This window comes from Gadus chalcogrammus, chromosome 3, assembly GCF_026213295.1.
Source record: "Gadus chalcogrammus isolate NIFS_2021 chromosome 3, NIFS_Gcha_1.0, whole genome shotgun sequence".
NCBI lineage: Eukaryota > Metazoa > Chordata > Actinopteri > Gadiformes > Gadidae > Gadus > Gadus chalcogrammus.
This window is the reverse complement of record NC_079414.1, coordinates 25,666,081-25,686,420: the sequence shown is the minus strand read 5'-3', so window position 1 is coordinate 25,686,420 and position 20,340 is coordinate 25,666,081. Positions and strand designations below refer to the sequence as shown.

Genomic DNA, 20,340 nt, shown 5'->3' with positions numbered 1-20,340 from the left:
TACACTTAATCCTACTGGCTGTTTATACATTGCATCCTCAAACGGATACAATACATGCATTACTGCAACGTCGTTTTCAATTAAAGCGTATTATGTTATTTTCTTGTTCGTCGACCAAAGCTAATTTCTCTGGGGCTATACCCCTAAATCATCTATTACTTTGCACATTTAAAAAAATATCATACTGGCTGTCCAATGTCAAAGCAGGACAATGTGTGTTTCAACCCAGCTTCAGCTTCAATGTAGTACAATTAGTGATGTAATTACCGTATTCAGAATTTTATTAAAATGTTTAAATGAACAGCAATACACAGTATGTAGTAACAAGCATAAATGTAGCCATGGTAAAGAGTACAAATCAAACATATCCAAATATAAAAACACATTACAGATATTCTGAATATTTCGCCACCAAAATAAATGGTATTATACAAACAAATAAAAAAACGCTTACAGAAGAATATAATGAACCTTAATGACAGCAATAAACTGGAATGGACTTTAGACCATGAAATCTTCATTTCCTATAATGCAAACACAAGTCTTTTGATTGTGACACAAATTATCTCTGATGCTGTACAGCTCAATCCAGCCACACATAACATTGAATACACTGTTTGTTGATCCTCCAATTACTCAAAATACAATATCCAATTGAAAATGTGGCATCATGGAAGCAAAAATGACATCTCACTAGCTCTAAATAATATAATGCAATCACAATTGAAAAAATAAAATAGCAACATACCAAAATACTAACATCAATAAAAGTGAATACAAGGACACTCGTTTAAACACACACAATCTCAAAGATCGGACTTGTGTTTGCGCTGATGCGACTTGAGGTGGTCCAGGCGTTTGAAGCTGAGGCCACACAGAGCGCAGCAATACGGTCTCTCCCCCGTGTGGGTACGTTGGTGGACCTTCAAAATGTCTGCCCGCGTGAAGCTCTTATCGCACATGCTACACCGGTGAGGTTTCTCCTGCGTGTGAATGCGTCTGTGCAACTTGAGATTCCACAGGCGGCTAAACTTGTTCCCGCATACAGTACAACAATATGGCTTGTCACCCGTTTGGTTGCACTTGTGTGACTTCAGGTCAGCGATGCCGGGGAAGCCCTTGCCACAGTGGTTACAGAGGTGCAGCCCTTGCTCAGAGTGGATCCTCTGGTGGACTTTAAAGCTATGGGCTTGGGTGAAGGTCTTTCCACACTGATTGCATGAGTACGGGGGTCGTTGGCCCACGCTGTGCGTCTGCTGCTTATGGGCCTTCAGAGAAGAGGAGTCGGGGAAGGACATGGAGCACTGATTACAATTGTGCTTCCTCCCTCCCCGTCCTCCCACCTGAACTTGCACCCTCTCTCCCATATTTAGACTTTGGATGAAGGACTCAGAGGGCCCGTAAAGATCCTCTGCACGGCCCTGCTGCAACGACGATTCGCCGTTGTGTTGTGCGTCTTGCCCCCGGAAGCCCAGTCGACTGCCTGAAGCACCGGGCGTGTGCTCTGGGTAAAGGGCACTCTGGTCCTGAAGGTAGCCCTCTTCGTTAATCAGCAGACAACTGAACCCTCCGCTCACCTCTATGTTGGCCCCTGAGGGGGACTCGGTGGGTGAGCACATCGCACCTCTTCTGCTACTACTACTCTGAGGGTGGCTGAGTGGGTAGGACTGATGAGGCTCCGTCCTCTCGAAGGCCCCCATGTCGTCCTCATAATGGCCGATGTAACTCAGGTCCTCACCTACGCGGCTGGGCGGGGACTCGGTGGAGCCGTCCATGCCACCGATGTCTAGCACATTGCCACTGGCACACTCGGTCCTTTCAAAGCCGCCGAGGTCTTCCATGCCATAGGTGTTCTGGTAAAGGGGTCCGGCCGGGCCCGGCGAGTGGGTGTCGGGACTTTGTTCCTGCCTCTGGTTCAGGCCAGGCTCCCAGTCCTTCTGGCAGCGTTGGATGGCTGTGTCACTGATGTTTTTAGAGGGACTTGTAAAGGCGGCCCCCTCGGTGCCTGTAGGGTCCGAGGATACGATATACAAATTAGACATCAGACATATCGGATCGGCCAGCAAAAGATATCTGGTGACCAAGATTACAATGTAAAAGTAGAGATAATAATGTTTAGTATATGCTACACGTGAACCTCCTAGGACGGCGCAATTTGATTGGTTCGCCATCTCAGGATATTGGGAAATATCCCACGATTGAGATCTCCAACTCTTGTAATCACAAAATGTCCGCTGACGTTCATCTCTACATGCTAATAAAAACAAATAAACCGCAAATAAAACAAATAAATCCCGGCAAAAAGTGTTATCTTGTTTATTTTTGGAGCGTTCACGTGTAGTAAATACTAAAACAATCATTCACCTCAGGCCATGAATAGTGGGGAATAGCCCCACTATACACTTTTAGTATTCACAATAATTGTTAAATATTGTCTCGTATTCTATGTGACAAAACTGACCATTTAAGTTGATTCCCCATCTCTCTGTGAGCTCGCTGGTGTCCGGGGTGGGAGTGATGCAGAGGGCTTCTTCTTTGGGCATGCGATCCAGATGTTCTCTGCTGGTGTTTGTGGACTAACCAAGCGGAAAATGGAAAAAAGTTACAAGTTACTCAATATATTGCTCATACACATTTTTATATTTGCCTTGCGATTATGGGCTAACATAGATAGCTGGTTTCTGTCCAGATTTGCAAAGGCAGTTAGATTAAAAGAATACCTTTGGTGATACACTGGTGTCTGATTTGTCGTGCTTGGATCTCTGCATGGATCTCTCTTCCCCGTTGGCACGGCAACCATGAATCTCCTCTTTCGACGCTTTGTCCAATTTCTGACTTTTTTCTAAACCAAAGCGAGAAAAAAAAAACATATCACTGATGTGGGATAAACAATACATCTGCAATACAACACCACGTCATCTCATCCTCTCACTTAAAACTGGTTACTTCATTAAATCAAAGTATTGGATTAGTTCCATGACCTGTCCGGTCTTTTCCTCATGGCATGGCCTTGATACATCCTTATCATCTTATCTTAACATCCTGGGTGGCATGTGGCTCAGGAGGTAGAGTGGGTTGGCATGTAGCCGGAAGGTTGCTAGTTTGATCCCTGTCTCTTCCTAGCTGAGTATCGAGGTGTCCCAGAGCAAGGCACCTATCCCTAACTTCTCGTGACGAGCTGCCTTGCATGGTTGACACCGCCAGTCAGTGTGTGAACGTGTGCATGAATGGGTGAATGTTGGGCAAAGTGCTTTGAGTGGCCACTCGTTAGAAAAGCGCTGTATAAATGCAGTCCATTTATGTTATCACAGTTCATCACAGAAGACTAACCTGTCTTAACGGCTGAGGAGGATCTGGCCTCACCTCCATCGGCGTCGCTGGACTCCCCCACTCGCCCGCAGTCCACACACCGACCCCCGTCCCGGTCCCTCTCTTTCCGCCGCCCCTCGGACCACTTCAGCCGCCGCTTCAGGGACTCCACCTTCAGAATCACATTTATTACAGCTTATTGTACAAGTACTCAAGAGTGAGTCGTAGTAAAGTGCAATTTAAGTGTAGAGTGTCATGGTGCACCTGCTCCCGGCTGCGGGTCACCTCCTCCAGGAAGCTGTCCTCCACCAGACGGGTGATCTCGTACATGGCAGCCTTGAAGACCGTCTCCATCACGCCCGAGAGCTGGGACTGGAACGTGACGATCGCCTCGGACATCTTTGTAGTTCTTTGTGGTTTGTAGTTCTTTGTAGTTTTGGATGCCCGAGTTTAGCCCGGTTTTTACACGAAACACTCAATAGCTTTCAGTTTGAGACAAAGAAGGGTTGCTGGGGGTTCACGGATTTCAAATGACTTACTTTCTAGCTGGATTTAGATGCACTTCCCGTCCAGAAAGGACCCGTTCATCGGTGTGTTACCGAGCCACCACAACCCCTGTAGCTAAGTTGCTAAGCTAATCGAGTTATTACATTAGATTGTGCGCCTCGGCGATGTTAGAAAGCGAAGATGTCAGAACGAAGAAATAAATAATTAAAACATTTTAGACCACGGGGAAAGGTGAATATGACGGAGATATATCGTTCGACGATGAAAAGAGAAGACCATTTGCCTCAAATCTGCCTGCATTTCTATAAACAATAACTCTTCCGGGATCAAAAGGAAAACTACGGAATGGGAGGCAGGACAATCTTGGTTGAAGCGAAGCAGCACCCCGGCGGCAATAGTAAATAAACCTAATATATAATATGTTTAATTTATATACAGTACTTTTCTTACCCGTGGCCACTCAAAGACCTTGCAAATTTGACCTAACATTCATAGCCAGCTCGTCGGGAGCTGTTAGGGTGAGGTATTTTGCTCAGGGACACCTCGACACTCAGATAGGAGGAGCCGGAGATCGAACCAGCAACCTTCCGGTTACCTGCCAAGTTAACTCGCACGACCTCCTGAGCTGCCTCCGATGGCATGACTACCGTACCCACGTTAGTTCACGACTGTTTTATGTTTTATAACTCTATGCGTTTTGTTTTCGATTGAGTGGGATTATTGGGAGTATTTCATTTAATCGAGACTACGATGTCGGGGGACGAACGTCAAACGAGACAACTGACTGCCGCAGAGACTGCTGCATCTTTGGACACTATGGTCCATGAGTTCAAAGAAGAATTATCCAGAATCTTGCAGGAGAACGAAGAGCTTAAATCAAAATGCAGTTATTTAGAGCTTCGGTTGACTAAACAACCGAAACCTAACATCCAGGCAGTGGACTCTGAACATGGGACAACTTGTGACAAAGGAGTCCAGTGTGGTAATGTACCTCCATAGCTTTTACTGAAAAACATATTTAAATGTTGTGTTGCATATTATGCAGTCAGTTCTATGGATGATTGTGTATTGTGTCATCCTGACCCGATTTATTTAAAATAGTGTTAAAGCACATGAGTACGTTTTCATTTGTGTAAACATTTAGGATTTTAGTTCTTCTTTGGTCTTCCCATGAACTACATTTAGTAAATGTAATGTGCAACTTCAACCCACCTGTACTCAGTAGATCCGTGTTAAGAACCAGTTCAAGCGTGATAATATCAGGATTCTTGCTCAGGACACTAATGTTATATTATAGATAGGCCTACATAATAATGTGACTATAGTTAATCATAAAGTACAGTACATCTGGTTCTCTAGTTATTGTTATTCTTTTACGGAAATCCCATTTTACTCCATAGGAAATCATTTGAAACCTATATCCTGCAAGCCCAAGCCTGCAGGATCTCTGCACACTCCGGAGAATCAGCATTTATCGGTTTAGGGTCGAGTGTGCTTTGTTTGCTTATAATCGATGTATGCATACATCAAGAGGCTGCCCATTGCATAAGCCATCAGTTGGGGCTTTGCCTTGTCCAGCTCCCCCTATGAACGCAACCCTGCTCAGGTCCAGCACCTCCCCAACTCACTCTAACAACTTGTTAGCACAAGTTCAAGTAACATCTAGCTGCAGCCCCGGAGAAGCCCCTGGCGTGTCACACGTCTGGGATGAAGGAAGTTCTCCTGGCGGGACGAAAAAAAACAAAAACGAGAGAGACGCACGTTTGAGTTTCACTGCCCAATCGGTACCTGAAACCTGATTTGTTCTACCTAACCATCAGCCTAGCCATAACCTTAACCCCTTAACCTATTCATGGCCTTAAACATAACCGTAACCTCTTAACCTATCCATGACCCTAACCATTACTCTAACCATTACCTCAACTCAACCCCTAAAGCTAACCATAACCCTAATAATAACCCCTTAACCGTAACCATAACCGTAACCTCGAACACTTACCATAACACATAAACCTTACAATCACCCTAACCATAGCCCTAGCCATAACCGTAACCCTAAACCTAACCATCACTCTAACCATAACCCCTAAACCTTACCATAACCCTTAGCTTAACTGGGTGAATTTGCCACTGTAAACCCAATGAGCCAGACTAGGTCCTGAGAAGTGGAGCTGGACTAGCTCTCGCTCCGCCCTTTCGGCTCTGAGGTGAGCACCACTTGGATTAACCGGCAGCGAAATAGACAGAAAATGATGAAGGAGTAGGTGGCAATGCTTGTTTCCGTTTAGTATTTTGACGCAATAAAAGTATTTAATGTTAGCTCGTGTAGTATCCTTCCCGCACTATCACGATGATGTGTGTGTGTAGAAGACAAGTACCCAATTATGCGATGGTTTTAGACTTCAATCTCTTTGCCGTTTCTCGCCAAAACATACAGGTTATAATAATTTCTATGGAGCTGGATGGGACTCTATCCTGAGAGCATCAATGACTACAGTACGAGATGGGGCTAGCCAGTAGTGTGTTTTTATTCTACGATATTGTGATGTGTGTGATGCCAACTAGCGTAGCTGTTGGGACGGTCGATAGTACGATTATTATCAATAAAGAGAGGGGAATGGGCTGGCAACGGAAAGCATTTTTTATTTGTACTTTATATATGTTTATATATTATAGTTATAGGATAGGATTTTATACATTTGCAATTTAAACAGATTTAAATGGATCTGATAAATCTGTAGTTAAGCTATAATGTATATTTAATGTTCTCTTCACATGCACAATCATTCGTTCTGTAGTCCTTTGCAAAATATATTTTGATTCCAGATAGATATAACACCTAAATCACAAGAAATTATCATTAACATTAAGCTATTACTTATGAATAGCCTATTCTATAATGTTTGTATCTTAATTTACTGCCATTCAATATTTAGAGAGTAGAACATGTATTTCTCAATTTGAATTAAAAATTAAAAATAAATTGTGTTTGTCATTTTATCATACTCAAAGTCAGCAATTTTATAGTATGTTGGTGTTATAATTTGGGTGGTGTACTAATTCGTTATTTTTGTACCAGACCTCTGTTGCAATGAACAAGGTTTCAGAAACTCACTGCAAGGAAATATGGAGCAGAAAAAGGCGGATCAGAGGAGGGGAGGTAACCAGATCCAGCAGTTCCCTTTGAATATTCACGGAGAAGAACCTTTAATCAAGGTATGTGGGACACCTGTGATTTATGTACTGATAACCTTATGTTAAGGTCTTTGTTTTTTTGTTGTATTTCTTTCTTTTTATTCAATCTATTCAATGTTCATAAACCCTGACCAGGATGAGATTCTGGAGACATGCCTGGTCCACACAAGAGTACCCAACGACGTTCCAGGTAAAATCCCTGCCTTTACACTGTGTGTGTGTGTGTGTGTGTGTGTGTGTGTGTGTGTGTGTGTGTGTGTGTGTGTGTGTGTGTGTGTGTGTGTGTGTGTGTGTGTGTGTGTGTGTGTGTGTGTGTGTGTGTGTGTGTGTGTGTTCAATTTGTCCACAAGGGGGAGCAAGCTGAAGTGTGTGTGTGTATTGGCTTTTGTGCCTTGCCCATGCAAGCCTCTTTGTGTCTGTCCACAGATTCAGTGACTCCCCTTGAAAAAGGCCAGGAAGATGACCACAACAAACTAACAGCAAGAAACATGTTGTGTCACTTTGAAAGGGGTGAAGAATCTGAACTTGATTCTCCACCAGAAGAAGGGCAATCGCAAAAGATCTCTCAGGAAGTTTTCAGAGTGGATGAATCCATGGCAAATAAAAATAAGGTTACAGTGCAGACATCTTCTAACAGGGAGGTTAAATCTGAACATCTCATCCAGTTATCAGATGAATTGTCCGCCTCAATGAAGGGTGAATCTTGCGATTCCGGAATCGGCTTGAAAGAAATCGGGGTTGATGTCCAAACAGAATCATCAGCACGGACAAACGAACGCAGAGGACCTGTGATAATTATAGGGAAGGGCATAGTTCCGTATCCACACGTTAATCTTGCCATCAGAAATAGTTTGTCAATCATTTCCACGGCAACCTCTAGCAGAAGCCGGCCACCGCAGAAGGCCAGTCTATCTGAGCTCCAAATCCAACCTGAAGCAGAAACCGGTCCAGTATTGAGACTCCCGGGTAGGAGGCCTAGGAGCTTTGTTGAACAACTGCCATTGCAGGGGACTATGTCGCCCCCTCTAACATCTGATAATTGTACAGCCAAAAAGGCATCGGAGAGGCCCTCCAAACCTGTCGAGTTAGATCAACATGGTCGTGTTCCCTGCTTGGCAGCCTCTTTCCCTATAGGGTACTTTTCAGAAGATGCAGAACTATCCGGTTTACATCAAGCATACAAGGAGATGGAGGAAGACGTTGTTCCCTCAGCAGCTGAGGGTTTGGAACCCCCTCCGTCGGAGGTACCAAAATCCAAATCTTTTACATCGATTTCCAAAGTAGAAGCATCCTGTGATAGGTTAGGCGTTTCAAACACAAAGGACGTACCTGAAACCAAGTTTGCTTCCACTCCAGAGACGGCGACACATAATACCAAGCGCCGGTTACGAAAAGGTTTTGTGAAACGACTTAAAGGAGCAGGACCTTCCCACGGTGCGGAGACGACCAGTTTACCCACAGAGGACGTTCTCATAGTTGAACACCACTCTGATAAGGCAGGAGAGCTCGCCCAAAAGCCAGATGCTGGGAGTCCAAAATGCAACACTAATAAACCAACTCCCTGTGGTCTCGAAGGCCTTAGATCAGTAACAAACAAATTGAGCTCTTCTACTAAAAAGCGTAGATTAAATCCAGAAAAGCCAAGACCTGAGGAGAGTGTCGGTTTGGTCAACAATGCTTTTACTTTGAGGACAATAAAGACTGAGGCAGTTTGGATACCACCAGTACTAGAAGGCAGTAAACCTGAACTGGGAAATGATAGCCGCTGCGACCGGCTTCCTACAAAGTGGTCAACTAGATACGCAACTCGTAAACGGCTCACCAGTCCTCGTCTTGTCACACGAAAGCATCGGCCACCCTTCACTCAGTCTGGTTCCAGTCCCAGTTCCAACAACAGCCCCTGTGCCCCAAGAACCGGCAGGTACTCTCACCGGGGGTCTACCCACCCCACAGCTGCAGAAACATCCCCCCTCCCGTCGACATCGCAGCCATTCTCGTTCAACAGAGAAAGTCTGCTCAGAAACCAGTGTGAACAATGTGGCCGTGTCCTCAGCAGCAAAGCAGCCCTGCAGAAGCACGTAAGCCTCCATTCAGGCAAGAAGCTCTTCTCCTGCTCCCTCTGCAGCCAGATCTTCCCAGACCCGCAGGCGCTAACTCGACACGGACGGGTGCACCGCAACGGAAAGATATACATTTGCCCACAGTGCAACGAGGGTTTTGCGTACAGATTCGGCCTCACTCAACACCTGCAAATGGTACACAGTAGAATAAAACCCTTTGTTTGCCACATCTGCCAGAAGAGCTACTTCTGGAGGAAAGATTTTGAATCCCATTTCCGAGTCCACACCGGAACCGCACAGCAGTTCCCGTGCAATCTCTGTGACAAAAGATTCAACCGGAGAGTGGAACTGGTGGTCCATCTGAGGATCCACAGCAGGGAGAAGAGGCATTGGTGTCCGTACTGTGGAAAGGAGTTCCTGGACTACAGCAACCTGAAAAGGCACAAGTACACCCACACCGGAGAACGGCCCTACGCCTGTGCCCACTGCACCAAGAGCTTTGTACAGTCCGGACACTTGAAGAAGCATTTGAGGAATGTTCACAAGGTTGATGTGTACGCTGATTTGCAATAGGTCTGTGGCATTGTTAACTGTAGCAATATGCTAGAAGATATGACCCCACCTGATGATTTACAATGAGTCCTGCAATTGTATTGCAGTGCAAAGGTTCAAGCACTAAAATAAATGTTTGTTCGTAAGCTATTGATTAAATTCAGAAGTGTCGTGGTTTCTGTTCTCGATCATAAAATCTTCGATTTAACCAAACATTTTGAAAGCATTTAATTGTCTTTGAAATCTGGTGCATCAGTTTATCAGTTGCATTATGTGAGACAAAGAATCTCGCATATACACAAATATTTTATTTCATTTGAATTGATCCTCTCATGTGGTGCGTTCTTATTCACAAAAGGTATTTAAGCAAATATTTTAAGTAATAATTGTAAATTCATAAAAAAAACTCATGTACAATTATTTCTAACTCCTGGCAATCAAAGCGGCCAGCAACAGACACAGCAACAACAGCGGGCGGGCCAGGCCAAGGGAGGGAGGGCCCCCTGCCGGGACGGTGGGAGTAGGGCCCACTGACGGGACGATGGTCGGAGGGCCCACTGACGGGGCGATGGTTGGCGGGGCGATGGAGTGGTAACATGTTCCCACGTTGCCCACTTTATCGACGGCCACGATTTCAACGATCTGGGAGCAGCAGGAGGCGTTGTAGGAGGCCTCGATGTCTAGGTGGGTCAGAGCGTCGTGGGAGAGTACTCCGTCTCCCTGCCGCAGAGTGATGCGGTTGATGCCCGTCCCGTTACCGTCGGTGACGTTGGCGGAGAGATTCCAGCGGAAAGACGCACACTGAGACACGTTCGTGGGACAGTCGTCCGCCGCGACTCGGTCTACTTTACACGTTGGTCGGACAAAGTCTGTAATCTGGAAAGGACATGAAGCAGTCTTAGCACGTATAATTATTATATTTAATCATAAAGCACTATTAGTTCTGAATTTAATAAAGAGTTCTGACTTTGAGTCAGAATTCTGACTTTAAACTCAGAATTCTGACTTTAAACTCAGAACTCAAAAAAATTCACATGAGGCCTCTTCTGTAGACTAGCGATTACCAATATTATCCAGATTTGAGCTAACCAATATTGTGTATTTCTAGAGTTCCTTCCAGTACACCTATGGAAGGGAGTGGTTACCTTGGTGACAACAGACAGCCTTAAGACAGCATAGTTGGAATCAGCTGAGGCAGAGGTCTTGGCCTCTATGGTCAGTGTGATGTCGGTGCCTGATGGTGTGTCTTTAGGTGGTGTGATGGTCAGAGTAGCATTAGCATACTGCCCGGTCGTCAATGGAACACTGGCATGAAATCAAGAAACATGTTTTAATATTAAATTCAGGTTATGATCTCTAAATGTAGGATGAACCCCAGTAGCTTTAGCGAAAGTAACAACCCAGTGAAGGTTGCTGGTTATGAAATCATGAATTCAACCTTTAGTTAGGCAGGAACATTTGTTTTATACCCTACCTTTTGGGGAATATCATAGGGAATGCTCTGTTATTCCTGGCGTTGATGGAGCATGGCCCGCCAGCGCCCTCTGTCATCACGCTGAAGGGAATAATCAGCATTTGTCCCGGCTCGACGCTGCTGTCCACCACTGCCTGGGGAAGCACAGGCACTTCATTCACTTCATGTCTTCATTGTCATCAGTTTGGTTGCTGTATATGCTACAATTATTGACGCTATTATCCAAAGTGACTTACAATAATTACATTTGTCAGAAGAAGATAAACAACATTATATGTCTGGTACAGATAGGATGTTCATAGAACCAAGTGCCAAGCACTAACAATCGCTAGGTTAACCCATTCTCCGCATGCAACAGAGATAGCTAGGATAAGATGCTACAAAATGCTAAGTACTATTTTTATGTGCAAGGACGTATAATATACAATAAGTGCGTAAGATGCTTGTATCCAAAGCGACATGCAGGGAATTCAGATCCATCGGTCGTTTATCGTCTTCGGTGTGTTCAATGAGGCTGACCGTGACGAGGACTTTAGAGACGCTCATCTGGGTGGTGGACTGGCGCTGGAACTGACTCCCGGACACCGAGTCCGTCCCCGTCAGGATCACCACAAACTCCCCCTGTGGAACGGCGTCCACCGTGACCAGGATGTCCCCGTTGCCCATGTCCGTCGTCGAGCCTCTGCTCACGTTCTCAGCCCGGGACACCGGAATGAGGCCCACCTCGCCCACCGTGACCGACGCAGGCCCCTTCCGGCCCATCACCGACAGCAACAACATGGTCGGCCTGCCTGAGTTTAAACAGTGGGATTGTTTTATAATTTTCAACGTCTTCCATGCATCCGTTGTACCTGTTTCACTATAGGGTAATGATTGATTCTAGCAACTTACAACGGTTCATACACACATTCACGCACTGACGGCGGAGTCAACGCCACAAGGCGACCAGCTCGCCAGGGGCAGTTACGGTGAGGTTTCTTGCCCAGGGACACATAGACACTCAGCTAGGAGGAGGCGGGGATTTAACTAGCAACCTTCCGGTTACTAGTCAGCCCATTCTACCTCCTGAACTACTGCTGCCGCTGAAACAATATTTACCTGCTTGTGGACGCCCGGCGATTGGTGCATAACCGGGATGGGGTCCCTCGAAGGGGACCACAAAGTCATAGATGAAGGTAATGGTATTCTGGCCTAGAGGTTTTAACACACACAGACACACACACACACAAACAGGTACATATTACACCTATGGTCTGGTAGCATGGACTCTTAATGGAATAATAATATTCTATAACATGTAGTAACTACAAGGAAAGGACACAGCCTAGGTAAGGGAGTTTTTACTTTCCCTCTTTGGGCCTAGGGTCAGGGGGGTGTCCTGTAATATATGGCCTGTAAAGCCCTTTGAGACTACCTGTGATTTAGGGCTATACTTTACAATTGAATTACATTAACAGGGCATTCAGCTTTAATCCAAAGCGATATACAATAAGTACATTTGTCAGAAGAAAGAAAAAGAACAATATATGGCTGTCTGTACTGTAAGGATGATCCTAGAACCAAGTGCTAAGCACTAACAATCGCTAGGTTGTTTAAAAAGTCTCCTTCTTCTGACCTGTGACCTTCAGTGTGTAGGGTTGAGCCGAGGCCATCTGTATCTTCCAAGTTCCAGTCTGCTTATCATCATCAAGACGGATTCTCCACAGGTTCCCAACACTCTGGATCGTCCCCAGGCCACCGCTGAGCTGCGTGTTGCTCTGACTCACACCTGAGGGTTGGTATCAGGTCCAAGTACATTGGTCAGAAGAAGGAGAAACAACAATATATCTCTGCCGGTAAACAAGTAGCCAGGATAAGATGCTACAAGATGTGAAGTACTATTTTTAAGTGCAAGGACACAAAATAAAATAAGTGCAGATATTAAGTGCCTGGAAGTAGTTGGTACACACACACACACACACACACAAAGACACACACACTAACGCGTTCTTGTGTCATACCCATGTCGGTTCTTCCACACGACGTACATGTTGTGATGGCAACTTTGATGACCTCTACTGGCCAAAGATATTCCGGACCTCAGGCTGCCATTAGAAGTATGGGCCACACCTGTCGGCTTTGGGTTGGTTGTATTCCCTTTGTTGTCCAACCATAGAGCTGGGGTGTGACACCGTATATGTATATATACATAGAATGTGCTTCACTCAAGTGGTCCTTTAGGGCTTGCCAATAAAACACATGCTGTAATACCTGCAGGGTTGGTAATGGTGAAGGTCAACCGACTCCCAGTTATATAGAGCGTGATGTTCCTCAAAGACTCGTCCAGCAGGAACGTGAAGGTCTCACTCCCAGAGCTCCTGGACCGCTGAAGAACGGTCACCTGATAGGAAAGGAAATGCAAGTCTGTGACATTTGTATTTACATATATACATTACCTTTAGGGGATTTTGCTGATGCTTTAATCCAAGAATACTTGCAACCATTCATTATGACATTCACACACCGATGGCGGAGTCACATACGCAGGGCAACAGCCAGCTCGTCGGGAGCAATTAGGGTGAGGTGCCTTGCCCAGGGACACCTCAACACCCAGCTAGGAGGAGCCGGGGATCAAACTGACCTTCCGGTCAACCCTCACTACTTCCTGAGCTACTTCCACCTAATTATTACTTAAGAGTGTTGAGGTGTCCCTGAGTAAGACACCTAACCCTAGCTGCTCCTGACGAGCTGGCTGTCGCCTTGCGTTGTTTACACCGCCATCGGTGTGTGAATGTGTGCATGAATGGGTGAATGTTAGGCAATATTGTAAAGCGCTTTGAGTGGCCACTGTGTAAAAAAAGCGCTGTAGTCCATTAACCATTTACATTTGACCAACGTAAAGTGTCGGTCTTTTCTATCTGTGCCAACTGACATACATTCTGGCCACTAAAGCTGTAGGGCTTTACCAGGGCTGAGGTGGAGGTGTCCAGGATGATGTCGGTGGCTTCAGGGAGATTTCCCTTTGTGACCTGGATAGCCTGGCCCCCAGAGGCCAAGGCCAGGTCTGTGTAGTCGTTGAAGGACGCCGTGACGGAACGCCGTTTCCTTCCTCTGGCATTGGTCATGAAGAATGACACCTGTAGGGATTTACATTCATGGCATTTAGCAGACGCTCTTATCCAAAGCTAAGTACTATTTTTAAGTGCAAGGACGTACAACATACAATAGCTGCGTACATTAAGTGCAAGTATGTACACCATACAATAAATGTGCATAATAAGTGCAAGGATGTACAACATACAATTAGTGCGTACATTAAGAGGCAGGATGTACAACATACAATAAGTGGGTAAATTAAGTGTAAGGTTGTGCAACATAAAATAAGTGTGTTCATCAAGTGCCAGGATGTACAACATACAATAAGTGCGTAAGAGGGAACGGGGAAGGTGTGGTTCCAAGCCGTGTAGAAGCAGCAGGTGCCTCACCGTAGACTTGGTGCTCCTCATGAGAGCCAAGATGGTGTCTTTGAGCGCGATGTCTTTGGCGATGGCGTCGGTGAACACGTAGATGTGTGAGGAGGCCGGAGAGCCCGTCAAGGCCATCTGAAGAGGGAGAGGGAAAGACCCTGACGGTAAATTTATCGGTTGACACGTTAACATTTAAATCGTCCGTATTTAAAGCGCAGAATAACAGATATGCAGAATAATAATATTTATAATAATTGATCCGTTTTTTATAGCGCTTTTCAAAGTACTCAAAGATGCAGAATAACCTGGAGCCCTGAGAGACACATCTCTGGATCGTCACCGCCGCCTTTGGCCTTCAGCTTGGAGATCTCATTCTTCATGACTTCGGGGTCTGTGGTCCTTGTCATTGGTCCAAAGCCTGCATACCCACAGATGTATGAATGGGGAGAAATGTTAAGGGAGCTTTGTGCTGCCCTCTGGAGGGCTAGGGTCAGGGGGGTGTCCTGTTAAAGGCTATACATTTAAGGGCTGTACATTGTATCAGGTATTTTCCAACATACTTTTAGTTTCTTTGGTTGTGTAGTTTTTGAATGCAATTCTCTGAATCTATATAAACTTAGCACAAAAAGTAAGGACATTTGTGTTTGGTAGGTTATTTCTCTCTGGTAACAATGCCTTTTTGCAATAATTCTTATATCGTTTGAAAGCCTGTTTAGTTCCCTTTCAAATGGTGCCTGATTCGTAAGGAACATGCATTTGTGGGATGAGCAGCAGCGCTGAGTATGTGGGTGGTGCCCATGAAAAATTGGCCAAATCTTTTCAGCCATTGCCAAACAGGTTATATTAATGTTGCTATTGACACTTGTTTTGAGCTTCTGTTACCCCCAGGGGCTGCCAATCAGGTGCCAATCAGGTGCCTGATTGGCAAATTTGCCTGATTGGCAAATTTCCTTACTTTTTGTGCTACGTTTACTTTGTAGATTGCTGGCAACATGACGCATGAAACATAGAAAAGCCTTCTGATAAAATAGTCATTTCATGAATAACAAGGACACTGGTGCCATGCTGGCTGATGAGTAGGACCCCAAACCAACTCACGGGGGTCATTAAAGGGGACCAGGATGTACTCCGATGGTTCATCCTGCGTTCCCTTTTTACTGTCAATGATGTTGTAAACTGCCGCCTTGGCCGCTGCAATGTCGTCCGACATGCTGCCCGTGGTGTCGATGACGAAGCACACCACCGACGAGCGAGCGATCCCCATCAACCTGGAGGAAGAGGAGGAAGACGAGGAGGAGGTTGTGATCACAATGAGACAAAGGGGAAACCGAGGGACATCCTGGTCCGATGTCCCACGGCGAGCTTCAAAGCGCAAAGCGCGTCTCCGGCAGGAAGGAAGAGGCGTCACCTCAGGAAGTCGCGGTCGCCGGCCGCTCCTCTGATGTCCTCCAGGAGCTGGAGGCTGGCGCTGGTTGCCGCGGTGACGGCGGCGTCGTGGAGGCCCTCGTTGCCGGGGCGACGCTCGTCCTTGCTGATGCCCCCACGGGGTACCGCCGCGCTGGTCAGGTCCCCTGCACCTCCATGGCTGCATTTACCTGCGGCCACACGTACCGTTCAGGGGTCGTCATACGTTGTTTCTAAATTATTTAATTATTATTATAATTAAATAATTATAAATTATAATTATTTAATAATTTAAATACTTATAATTTAAATAATTATTTAAATTATTTGGATTTCAATAATAATTAAATCCAAATAATAATATTTGGATTTACACTTCAGTTCAAAAGTTTGGGATCACTTAGAAATGTCCTTATTTGTTAAAGAAAAGCACTGTTTTTTTCAGAGTAAATGTGGTAAATTACTATTTTAGCTGGAAACAGCTGAATTTTAACAGATGTACAGAGGCCCATTTCCAGCAACCGTCACTCCTGTGTTCTAATGATACATTGTTGAGCTAATCGTGTTAAAAGGTCAATTGATGATTCGAAAACCATCCTGCAATTATGTTTGCAAAGCTGAAAACTGTTGAATTAAAGTGAGTTTTCATGGAAAACATGAAATTGTCCGGGTGACCCCAAACTGTTGAATGGTAGTGTACAGATTTGTCATATTTTATTCCTCAATGTAAAACAATCTAGCTATATTTTAATTATCATTGTTGTCTCATAACAATGAAGATAATAATATTACAAAATAAATAAAATAAAGAAAGAAATTCATATCAGTGTGGAGAAAGAAATACTGCATAAGTGTAAAATTAGCAACAACATGAATCGTAACTAAACATCGGTCATCCTTTTGACACTTTATTAACAAATTGATTGTGTTTTTGTTGCTACCTTTAGGCTTTTCGCTTGAGAAAATTCCCATGTAGCCCGATGTCAGCTTCTTTTCCTGAAGAATGTTGGCAAGTATAGGGTTGGGACAATTCCCACTGGCACAGTCACTGCATGTGGCGGTGTCCTTAGCTGTAAGCCACAGCAGCAACACCATCAAGAGGCATAAGAAAAAAGCATATTTAACGTTCAACTTCCACGTCTTTCATTTTACATGTTGATAGTTTGTCCATTTAATTGAACTTTAGTGTTTTATGTCACATTTTCCCTGGTTAGAATATGCATGGGCAAGGTGTACAATTCCTGAGTTACATCGTATTATTGTTGGTGCCCCATCCACCCCATGCCTCAGAGATCATGTTTCCTGTTTTATTATCTTCTTTTTGTAACAATCTATTGTCCCATTTGTTATCGTGAATGGCAACGACTTCCTCCTGCTGAAGTTTATCGTCTTTCTTCCATAAACCTTGCAGTGGTGTTAAGGGAAACAAGGAAATCTCTCATACACACACGTACCTGCTATGTTTTCTATGGGGAGATCTGGTTGGATGAGGTTGGCAAATGGCTCTGTGTTTCCCAACTCAACCCAGTTACTGTGGCTGTAAAAGTCCTATTGGTAAACACACACACACACACACACACACACACACACACACACACACACACACACACACACACACACACACACACACCAAGACACACACACACACCCACACACCCACCAAGAAGCATACACACAGACACACCGGCACACACACACTTTTTATATTTACAAAAAAACTAATGCTGAACATTGGTTTCTGTTTCTTGTGTGTCCCTCACCTGTAGTGTGTGGAGAACTCTGCCAAGCATTTCCCTGGAAGCCTGGTAGTTCTGCTTTCGGATGTTGGCCTTGATGCTGACCACACCCTCTGTGATTAGGCCACGCCCTTCCAAGAAGGCCTCAGAGTTGAAGTGGTGAGGAGCGCTGGAATTTATACCGTTTACTTTTTTAAAGCATTTCATATCTTCCTTTGCGTTTTAGATTTCTTTGCATTTAGTTTGATCATCTATACATTCCTTTATTAACGAGCCCTCTATTTTACATTAATTATTTAAAGTTATTTTTTATAACTGATGGGTATAGCTATTTCTGGCGGGAATCTCTACTCATAGGCTGCCAGATGACTTGCCAACGCTGTCCAATCAGACGCCCGTACACTGATGTGCGGTCAATATAAGACAAACACTTATAAGAAGTTAAGTGTACTTTGCAGAATTCACCCACCGACACCCCAGCCTCCACCTGCTGTGGTTCTGCTCTGCATTGTATGTAACCTATAGAATGGGTCGAGATATCTGATGTACCCCCAATGGGATGGTATTGTGCTCCCTACTTTAAATCCGAAAAAAAGGAGCACCAGAAAAGAGTGCGACCATAGCTCCTAACTAGAGGGTATCACCACTTCAAGAAGTAAACGGTTAAACCTATAACATGAGTGATTCCTGACAGAATTATTATTAATATTATCTTAGATACCTTTCATTGAACACATACATCCTCAATCCTCAAATTAATAAAAACATGGGTCAATATTCGAAATGGGGGAGACCTGGTGGCTAACTGGGTAGAGCGCGTACCAAAAAGGGTCCGTCCTGATCGCAGCGACCCGGGTTCGATCTCTGCCTGTGGTCCTATGCTGCATGTGCCCCACCATACCTTCCTGTCCATCTCTCTCTATCATTAAGCATAAAAATGCTAAAATAAAAAATTAACATTTGAATGGAAAGATGTTCATTCACACACCTGGCAACAAAGTCCCGGTCCACCAGCCCGTTCTGGACGTAGACCTCCTGGAGAGCCGCGCGGAACTTGGCGGCCGACACCTCCCCGGTCGCCGTGGGACCCAGACAGGCCCGGACCAGCTCCTCCGCGGAGGGACCCTGGAGGTCAAAGGTTAAAGGTCAGGCCTCCATTGGTACAGCAGAAGAAGAGGGAGAGAGGTGTGCCGTGTGTTGTGGGCGGCATGTTGCTCAGGAGGTCGAGCGGGGTTGGCTGGTGACCGGAAGGTTGCTAGTTCGATCCCCGGCTCCTCCTAGCTGGGTGTGGAGGTGTCCCTGAGCGAGAGACAGACCCCCTGACTGCTCCCAACGAGCTGGCTCTTCGTCTTGCATGGCTGACTCCGCCGTCGGGGTGTGAATGTGTGAGTGAATGGTTGGCAATATTGTAAAGCTTTTTGAGTGAAACACTGTTTAGAAAAGCGCTGTATAAATGCAGTCCATTTACCGTTTACCATTTGTTGAGTAATACAACTGATTTCAGAAGCAGGGTACAAGATACCGAGGACTCAGCTGAACCTCTGGGCGTACGTGTGTGTTGGGGATTAACGGGGGATTATTATCGGCGTCGTAGTGACAGTGGGCCGGTGTTTTCCACCTACCGTGGGATTAAACTCGTGTCCGGAAGCCTCGGCCACAGCCTTACAAGTCTCTTTCAGTTTTTGCAAAAGAGCCGTCCCTGTAATGCTGACATGGGTGGCTGCCCCCCCTCCGATGGGGACAAAGGCCACCGAGCTCTGCAGCAGAGCCAGGGACAGGGCCAGGGCGAGGGCCAGGGCGGGCAGGGCTGAACACATGATCGCTGGAGAGAGGACGGGTTGGAAAATCATCAACATGAATTTATTAAATTCCTGTTAATGGTGAAGTTGACCTCTTCTGAAAGTAAGATGGTGTAAGGATACATTAAATGGTAAACAAACAAAAATGATTATAATGTATTATCGCCTCCATACCTCTGTTGGAAGGTCCTCCTCAGTTTAACAGTGAAGTCTGGTTATCTTTTGTCTGCTTATATAGAGATGTGAGTGTTTGGGTGGGTTTTATTTTTCTTGACCAATGATTAACCATGTTGAAGGTGTATTCCTATGGCCAAGAGATTGTTAAGGATTTCACATGAATTCATATCTGGCAATGGGTGTGCCTTGCTTCATTGTACAGACATTTGTAAAATGGGGCAATAAGTAGGCCTAACCCTTTGTAACTATTATTGCCTTGATTATTAACCCTCCATTCAGAGCCACGTGGAGTTATTTACGTGTGCTTGGGAGTGGCATGGAATTCTATGAAGACAGAAAATGGCTTGATTGATAGCAAATATAATTGAATCGCATAAAAACGATGCAAAGATAACCGACTTTGATTGAGGTTTAATTTGATTTTAATTCCATATCCCTCATAAAACTCAGGATTAATAATACCATCCCATTGCAATATAATCCAGATAAGTCACCTCTATTACCGGTACTGCATCATGACTCACAGCTTCCCCGGGGTCCAAAGATCCTCAGGGAACGGTGGACAAGAAAGTAAGGGTTAGGAATTGTCCACTTTTTTTTTCTCATAAACCACCAGCAGAGTAAAAAAAAAAAGTGACAACAGACCAAAGGTTCCACTCATTGAACTTAGGCCAACTTCAA

General features: G+C 45.0%; 3 protein-coding genes across 5 annotated transcripts; 1 reads left to right on the top strand and 2 right to left on the bottom strand.

Annotated features, from left to right (window-relative positions):
• Window positions 1–54: 54 nt before the first annotated feature.
• Window positions 55–4,459, bottom strand: si:ch73-109d9.2 (uncharacterized protein LOC565042 homolog). 2 transcript variants are annotated; one of them, XM_056586968.1, is made up of 5 exons: window positions 3,574–4,459; window positions 3,364–3,481; window positions 2,721–2,842; window positions 2,462–2,576; window positions 55–2,005 (listed from the first exon to the last, which is right to left on the bottom strand). In XM_056586968.1, exons 1-5 carry the CDS (start codon window positions 3,706–3,708, stop codon window positions 807–809), a joined length of 1,689 nt encoding a protein of 562 aa, XP_056442943.1. In that variant the 5' UTR covers window positions 3,709–4,459; the 3' UTR covers window positions 55–806. The 2 variants fall into 2 exon arrangements, with proteins under 2 accessions (XP_056442943.1, XP_056442942.1); XM_056586967.1 differs by having other exon boundaries at window positions 56–2,005; window positions 3,331–3,481.
• LOC130379844 (uncharacterized) lies at window positions 4,369–12,348 on the top strand. The gene is made up of 4 exons (XM_056586935.1): window positions 4,369–4,798; window positions 6,896–7,032; window positions 7,147–7,201; window positions 7,438–12,348. Exons 1-4 carry the CDS (start codon window positions 4,567–4,569, stop codon window positions 9,642–9,644), a joined length of 2,631 nt encoding a protein of 876 aa, XP_056442910.1. The 5' UTR covers window positions 4,369–4,566; the 3' UTR covers window positions 9,645–12,348.
• vwa11 (von Willebrand factor A domain containing 11) lies at window positions 9,824–20,340 on the bottom strand. Of its 2 annotated transcripts, none has more exons than XM_056586924.1 (18): window positions 19,657–19,685; window positions 19,306–19,505; window positions 18,672–18,808; window positions 17,708–17,852; window positions 17,402–17,495; window positions 16,889–17,017; window positions 15,952–16,138; window positions 15,642–15,811; window positions 14,849–14,961; window positions 14,562–14,678; window positions 14,043–14,213; window positions 13,348–13,477; window positions 12,713–12,865; window positions 12,196–12,288; window positions 11,617–11,888; window positions 11,098–11,231; window positions 10,769–10,928; window positions 9,824–10,499 (listed from the first exon to the last, which is right to left on the bottom strand). In XM_056586924.1, exons 2-18 carry the CDS (start codon window positions 19,498–19,500, stop codon window positions 10,047–10,049), a joined length of 2,853 nt encoding a protein of 950 aa, XP_056442899.1. In that variant the 5' UTR covers window positions 19,501–19,505; window positions 19,657–19,685; the 3' UTR covers window positions 9,824–10,046. The 2 variants fall into 2 exon arrangements, with proteins under 2 accessions (XP_056442899.1, XP_056442900.1); XM_056586925.1 differs by lacking the exon at window positions 19,657–19,685 and adding an exon at window positions 20,154–20,340 and having other exon boundaries at window positions 9,855–10,499.

Bases quoted from the DNA above. Each gene is read 5' to 3' on its own strand.
- vwa11 (XM_056586925.1), bottom strand. From the start codon at position 19,500: ATGTGTTCAGCCCTGCCCGCCCTGGCCCTCGCCCTGGCCCTGTCCCTG. The intron at 16,139-16,888 runs GTAGCAACAAAA...GTGTGGCCGCAG, and splicing joins CTCAAGCGAAAAGCCTAAAG to GTAAATGCAGCCATGGAGGT. The intron at 10,929-11,097 runs GTAGGGTATAAA...ATTTCATGCCAG, and splicing joins CCTATGATATTCCCCAAAAG to TGTTCCATTGACGACCGGGC.
- si:ch73-109d9.2 (XM_056586967.1), bottom strand. From the start codon at position 3,708: ATGTCCGAGGCGATCGTCACGTTCCAGTCCCAGCTCTCGGGCGTGATG. The intron at 3,482-3,573 runs GTGCACCATGAC...GTGATTCTGAAG, and splicing joins TGACCCGCAGCCGGGAGCAG to GTGGAGTCCCTGAAGCGGCG. The intron at 2,843-3,330 runs GTTAGTCTTCTG...GCTTTGGTTTAG, and splicing joins CTCCTCAGCCGTTAAGACAG to AAAAAAGTCAGAAATTGGAC.
- LOC130379844 (XM_056586935.1), top strand. From the start codon at position 4,567: ATGTCGGGGGACGAACGTCAAACGAGACAACTGACTGCCGCAGAGACT. The intron at 7,033-7,146 runs GTATGTGGGACA...AACCCTGACCAG, and splicing joins GAGAAGAACCTTTAATCAAG to GATGAGATTCTGGAGACATG. The intron at 7,202-7,437 runs GTAAAATCCCTG...GTCTGTCCACAG, and splicing joins AGTACCCAACGACGTTCCAG to ATTCAGTGACTCCCCTTGAA.